The sequence below is a fragment of the Apaloderma vittatum genome, unplaced genomic scaffold, assembly GCF_000703405.1.
Source record: "Apaloderma vittatum isolate BGI_N311 unplaced genomic scaffold, ASM70340v1 scaffold497, whole genome shotgun sequence".
Taxonomy (NCBI): Eukaryota; Metazoa; Chordata; class Aves; order Trogoniformes; family Trogonidae; genus Apaloderma; species Apaloderma vittatum.
In genome coordinates this window covers 1-7,485 of record NW_009726442.1, presented here as the reverse complement: position 1 = coordinate 7,485, position 7,485 = coordinate 1, and the positions used below count along the sequence as shown (strand labels likewise).

The 7,485-nt window shown below is 40.0% G+C and overlaps 1 protein-coding gene across 1 annotated transcript; it reads right to left on the bottom strand.

The window, feature by feature from the left end:
• Positions 1-639: 639 nt before the first annotated feature.
• On the bottom strand, positions 640-7,276 carry WDR92 (WD repeat domain 92; the record flags this gene model as incomplete). The annotated part of the gene is made up of 7 exons (XM_009873262.1): positions 640-1,155; positions 1,894-1,991; positions 3,493-3,627; positions 4,003-4,118; positions 5,445-5,546; positions 6,008-6,138; positions 7,176-7,276. Coding segments are annotated over 7 exons (891 nt in total), but the record flags the coding sequence as incomplete, so codon positions are not given.
• Positions 7,277-7,485: the final 209 nt, after the last annotated feature.

Below are 7,485 nucleotides of genomic sequence, written 5' to 3'. Positions count from 1 at the left end.
CCTACTTTAACCCTGAGTATTTGGCCATTTCCTCTTCCTCCTGCGTCTTGCTTGGACACAAGTTGGTGGCAGGACCAACTCTGGCTGCCTTACAAAGTTTTTCACAGTGGACCTAAGTTTTATGGACTTTTGCTGCAAACCAACAAATCAAGTTTTATCTAAGTACTGAACACTGTTCTTGTAAACTTATACAAGTACATCCTTCTTTAAATCTCTGGATATTTGAATAATACACTTTGTTCTTATTAAGACAACACTCCATATAATTTTATTTTGTAGAATAACAAGTTGCAAACATTTAAAACCAAGAGAACATAAAAACCTGTTACAAACCCAAACTAAAACAATAAAACAGTATTTGCATTTGCTCAATAGATTAATTTCAATATTATCTTCAGTAAAAAGCTTACTCCATTAAATCTGACTATTTCAGCATTCATTATCGTTTCTATAGTGTATTAAAGAATTCTAAGTCACTTTAACAAACATTCTAATTAATACATCCAGTAAAACAAAGAGTTTCTGCGAGGGAGTAGGTATTAGTTTCCATTACATGAATGCACATGGACAATATTATATAGAAAAAAGTCAAACCATTTAACATGTGTGAACAGATTTGCACTGCAATTAAACTGAACACAAACAATTTAAAGTGATTTCTGAAATTATAGGCTGTGCTAACACAAAGGCACATTTTATTTTAACTGTAAATTCACATTTCTAGAATGTAAAAGTTTTGTGCCCAGGCAACTTCAAGTCATTGTGGCACAATCAGTCAAACAACTCTAACTGCGTGCATCGGAACTTTAAATAGAGGCATCTCATTTCTATTTCTTTAATCCAGTTTTAATAAGGTACAAATTAAATTATGCAGGAGGGAGAGCCCTCCTGTTTCTTTACAGACTGCAAACTATACTGCTTTCTCACCAGAAATTCTAGTTTTCCTGTCAAACTTTGTTAAGCTTCGTAACTATCAGCACCCTCACAGTCTGGTCAAAGGCACCACAAACACACAGTCCCTTTTTGTCAGGGCTCCAGTCGAGGCTGGAAATGGGCTGCGTTGACAGAGTCACATTCTGCAAGAGACTGACAGAACCCGCCACCCCCATCTCGGCTCCTTCAGAATCCTTCTTTGAGCGCTGAGCTGGGTACTCGCTGGCAACAAGTAAAACAAAAACCACACGCTTAGAATTTGCTGATACAAACACATTGTTACTCTCTATTTTCAAAAGAAGGGGTTGTCCTATAGATAAAGCAAATAAATGTCTTTAAAATAATGAATAACCATATCCAGCTATATCCACACCACATACTTAGTAAATATTTCCTGAAAGAAAAAACGAGGCAGGAAGATTTGAATCCTGACACCTCTCTCCTATGGCCCTTCATTTTAATAGTTTGGCTTTTGCCACAGGCAAGAAAATTTCCTCTCAGCTATCCCTCTAATGCACCTACTTCACTGCATTTAGGATGATTAAATTATATTGCCATCTAATGTAAGAAGATGTAAACATAAGAATCATTAGAAGTCCAGGCTTTCAATATTCTTCTCAGACATAACTGCTACCATATGAGAATTTTAAGAAATCTGTTTTCTTCCATTTATCACCTTGTTAACCGAGAATATAATTATCTTGATTATGTTAAAAAAAAACCTAGCAAGGGCGACTTTCACCTGTGCTGTTGTCACATTCTTTTAGGAATTAATTCAAGATTCCAGATCAAGTACTGACACTGAAATCCCCCTTTCTACTGCATTTGTAAGCAGTAATTTTAACTAGATATTCTGAAGTCGGAAGCATGACCTCACTCATCACTGTCAGGAAGATTCTTTCTTAAAACATTGAATGGTTGGTTTCTTATTCCCCCTGTTGCAGGTGAGTGATCACTTACTATTTCCAGAGATGAAGGCTCCCAGATCCTCCACTCGTCATAAATATATCTCTGTTCTGTGGCAGGTGCCGACCCTGCCATATGGTAGATTTTTGCACCTAATAAAATAAAATAAAAAAAAAAGCATTGTATAGAAGTCAGTTACAGAGGAGCTTCACAAGAAAGGACACAGAATCTTAAACCAGCAGTCACTTGTATGAAGAGAACGCAGCCTGCTCCCGGTGGACAGCGGAACATCCATTCCAAGGTACCTTCCCTTCCTCGGGCCTTGTGAGCTGCTGCCGCAGGAGCAGCCGGTCCCCACCGGAGAAGAAGGAGAAGAAGGAAAGTCAGGCTTCCAAGGCACCCCACTCTTCCCCAGGGAGAGTAAGGCTGCAGCCCTGCCACGGCTCACGAGTCCTTCAGCTTCTTTGGGACTGGCCATGGGAACAAGGTTAGAAAGAGGTAAAGCAAAGCGGCTGCTTCACGTCTTTTGGAACTACAGGACTCCCACGCTCTTAGGTGACACAGTCACCACCAGGTTAATTTAACTTCACTGTCTGACATCTCTTAAAATCATTACTGGAATGGAATATACTACAAACACTGCGCAAACACAACAAACAATCTACAAATTTAAATCTCAGCCAGGGCGCAGCAAGATCACAGAGCAACAGAAATCGCCTAGGGAAAAGCCCCAACAAACATACTCTGACTTAATGCAAACGTGCAAAAGGAAAAGCTTAACTGCAGTGAATGAACGATAAAAAATTCCATTTTCACATTCTGATTATTATAAACACTAATTCAGTAAATACTTTTGTGTTATCCAGTCAAACTCCTTCCAACACCTTATTTGCTTTGAATGATGGTATCAAAAATATTGAAGTTATTAAGTTGAAACTCAGCATTTTCTAATTTAGGCAATTCTGGAGAACTTCACCACAAAAGTTCCTTTTCTCTAATTATCATCATATTTTGTTCATCAAAAAAATAATTTAATATTGTTTTATAAAGAACTTAAACTAAACAATGCACAGTCACAGATGGAAGAAAAAAGGTTCTAAGAATCCTCTGTATTTAATAACCTCAAGGCTACTACATCTTTCCTATATATCCTTTCATTCACTTTCAAAATCCCAATCTGAAAATATTTGATGCTGAAGTAAAAATAATAAAATTATTTCTCTATCCCACATGAGGTCTAGTGACTGCAGGACAAAAAACATTTGCAGAGGGCTCACTTGGTTTTGGGATATATTTAAGGTTTGAATCTGCGCGCTCATCACAATTTAATCTGGCCTCCAGCAAACACGACTCCCAGGCTGAGGGCGCAGCTGAATGCACAGAGCTGCAGCGGCAACGGAACCTGAAGACCAGAGAAGCCCAAATGCCTGGTGACAGAAGGGAGGAAACCTGGGCGAGCGCTGGCAGCAGGACACCCGGGAGCCCTTCCGCTGCTTGCACCCGAGGCCACCAGCCACGCCGAGGCACAGCTCGTGCCCCAGTAACCCAGGCATCTACTGCCTATCAAAGACAACAGTTTTAAACCTGTAAAACTTTGACAGCATACGTTAAGAAAGTTTGTCTCTTACTAAGAAATTTTCTGTCTCCCCGTACCTTCTCTGAAACAGAAGCAAAACCTTTGGTTGGATGCTGAGTTCTCATATCGAAAACATGAAATTTTCCCTCCAGTGATGTGGCCACTAGCTTGTTCATATTTACATCTTTCCTATCAAATTCCACGCTGCAAACCTGGAAATACAAGAAGAATACATTCAGCCTTGAAATACAGTCACAATATAGTCATACGTGAAATACAGACACTGCTAAAAAAATGGGAGCTTTGTGATTTGTAATATACATTTAATCTTTGGTCATTTTTATAGTAATGACAACGCCAGTTTGGAAATAACAAAATCATCTGAAAATATGAATCCACTGAAAAATACCCTATGCTATCCAGACCAAGAATTTGTGGGGTACAATTTGCTGAAATTAAAGAACATGATCCCTTGCTACAATCCCAGCAGAAGTGTCTTCCGGGTAAATTTCAGATGGAAGGAGTCCTTATAATTTTTCCATCCTGCACAGAGGCTGGAATGAAAAACACTTGTATGGTTTCCTTACCCCATTCTTAATGCTGGTCTCCCATCGTAGTGACATGGTTTTCAAGTCAAACAATTTAATGTCCCCGTTGTCATACCCAGCACAAACAACACGTTCCTCTTGATTGTAAGCATTGCCTGGACACAGAGAAAGAATTCATCAGGATACTGGAACCCTCTTTAGTCTGTAAATATCAGACCTCCTAGGCCTGAAATTTCAAGTTATATTTATACCAGAAAAATATTACTATTAGGATATTAAGATGGAATGAACCAGCTGGTTTTCAAACCTGAAGGGTACAGAAAAATACAGCTTCAAAACTGACAGTCTGTTTCTTTTAAAAATAAGATCAAATATTATTATTCTCCCTGACAAGTACTGCCTAAACCGCACGCTGTTCTTGCAAACCTACACAAATACATTCCTTCTCTTAAATCTTCACCTGCTCCAAACCGCGCTCCCCACAGAGCACCACGGCACAAAGCAGTTCAGCTGTTCCTCAACGAGCCTCTCAAGCACAGTATGTGTCCTGCTGCCAAGGGGATGAGAAGACTTTTCTGCAGGCCCTGAGCGTTACCACAGCCCTCACTAGACACACGCAGCAACCTGCCTCCAAAAACTCTCAGCTGACAGGATCAAGGAAGCACATCAGCACCTGCAAGGAGTTAGCCCAGAGCACGTAGTTCAAAACGAACTTGGCCTTGGCTCAAGCTCAAAACAAAGCTGAAGAAAACATAAAGCCACTTTTGACTCTGCTCATTACAGCACAAGACAAAAATATCAGCAGCAATGAGCATTATCGTTGCACCTTCTTGCCAGGAAATATCATCTCCTTACTATCAATTTTGTTACTATAACCCATGCATTTACTAGCAGTTAGTAAAACTTACTCCCTGACTCTGGAGGCAAAAATGGAGCTAATCCAGAAATACCAGCTTGCGCAGAACACAAGCAGCTTGTTCTCCCCATGCAGAGCACCCATCAACCATGGCTGTTGTCTTTAATTAGCTCTTAGCTTCAAGGATCTTCTCTTAAATTAATGCCTTAATGCTTGATAGTTGGAACTACACAACAGTTCGCTGTACACTGCAATATTTACACTCCTTCAGCAGTATATCAGTTAGATACACTGCTTTTACATTCCTAGGCATAGGAATAAAGCTTGCACAGTTTATCTGTGAAATCGTAAAATCATTTAGGTTGGAAAAGACCTTTAAGACCATCAAGTCCAACAAACAATCAGCAAAGGTGATAAGAGAATGAGTCCAAAATCCAACTATCACACAATTGTCTTCTGAGAAAAAACAGTAAAAAAAAAAAAAAATTTTGCCACACTGAAAAGCAAAACCTGCTACTTATGCATCCATACAAAATAAACTATTCTGTAACATCCCGAAATACTTTGATAATTGTCAAAGCACAGTCATATTAGAGGGAGGAATGGTCATAATCTGATAAATTACCAAACGCTACTGTCCAGCAGTCTCTTTTGCTCTCGCCCTGGACAGGTTCCATGTTAGCGACAGGAGTATCCTTCTGTCTTGGGTCCCACACCTTCACAGTTCCTGTGAAAGAAGGACAACGGATTTTGTGTTGTGGGTTCACTGTCACGTTGCATTCACCTTCCCAGGGAAGGACTTGGCTTTTCAGCCTGATCATTCAAAACATAGGAGCATCTTTTTAATTCCAGAAAAGACTGCATTTAGGGCCCAGAAAAGAAAACAACCCAGAAATAAAGCAGAGGTATTTATTAAGGATCTATTTTCTCTAGCTAGTATTTTGCATTTATTTTGCTTTTTATTCCTTCTATCCCCTGCTCAGTGGCAACAGTATCTTTTGCTTATCTGCAGCTTCCAAAAGAAGTAGAGAAAACTTGTCCCAAGCAAGATTCAAAAGCGAGCACGTGAAGAACTAGTTGCAACAGCTGCGTGTAACTAGTTCAGATGGCAGACTGCACCCTGCCATCACAGCTTGCACGCTCCTTTCTCAGAGTAACTGAAAAGACTTTCAGAGTTCACTAACTCACCATCTCGACTGCCAGTCACAATTTCTGGTGCACCTTCCCCAATTCCTAAGCCACCTACACCATCTATACTGTTTATGATCTCCTTATGACCTTTCACAGAATACACTGGTATTTCAGGAGCTTCTAAATTCCTAGGCAAGAAAGAAAAAGAACAGATAATACTCAGAATTTGTATGAAAATGAAAGGAAACTTGAGCACAAATTATATAAAGTAAGATTAACAGCGGGAACGAAACACAGATCTCACAGTAAGAACCACAAGTCTTTGAATGGTTCTTTCGCTGCTGCTTTAGATTGGTCTAGAAGTTTTTTCTCAGCTCTGGACTTCCTTGTTTATAAAGGCAGTTGTGGGACTCACCACAGCAACTTTTAAGAACTGATTTTTATGTTGGACTCAAATCACACTAGAGATCAAAATACCCTGATTAACTTGGCTTTTAAGTAAGTATATAAAGTCACCTCATTCAGTGATCACCACCTGGCTCTAACTACTGCCCTGCAACGCCAAATGAAAGCTGCATCCAGCTGTGCCGTGCGTTTCACAGCGCTCTCTCACTGACTCTCATTCTTTGAGAATCCTTCAGAGATTTACTTTAAATTTCAACTAGTGACTAATCCATGTCATTCTTGCTACTCCACAAAATAAACCCAACAGCTCCTTGGCAAGGGAAATGATATAATAATAACAGCAATAGTAATACTACAATCCCTTTTTGATCCTACAACTTTGATAATCAATTCACCTACACAAATTAATTACACAAATCATTCAGGGACCTGAAAAAGCATTTGAAACTTCGAGATTTAAAACATGTATTCAATCTAGGCACCAAATTTAGGTTTAATGCTTGCATCTGCTCAAAACTCTCTTTTCAGAAGAGGACCTAGCAGAACTTTAACAGGTTTTTGTAGCTGCACACAGGAGATGCAGCTGAAGCAGTGTCAGATTAAATCGCTGTGCAGAACTCCTGCTGTTTTTAAAAAACAGGCAAGGTCCAAATGCGTTGCATGTACAGTAGCCAGCAAAGCTCACGTCACGACTGGGTCCCATCCCAACCACATGCAGCTCTGGGGGCATTTTACACAAAAGCCCCCCCACACCCCGAAACAGCGGTTCCACGGCCACGTACATCAGATGGAAAAGCTTCGAGCGAACCCGCGCACTTACCATATGTTCAGGTTTCCACCAAAATCTCCTGTAGCTAAGTATCTTTGCTGCAGAGACGTAGCACCAAAAGTTCCACATTTTATAGGTTTAGCCTTTTCAATCTTTAAAAAAAAAAGGATAAATTTTTGTGTCAGCAAATAGGAAAAAAAGCCACAACCGCAGACTGAGGCAGCAGCTTCCCGAGCACCCGCGGGCGGCAGGTTTAAGTACACAGCAAACAGGACATCTGACACAAAACACAATCGAAACGCTACTTTATTTCTTTGAGACACTTTATTTTTTGGTCTGCATGGGAAAAAAAACCCTAAAA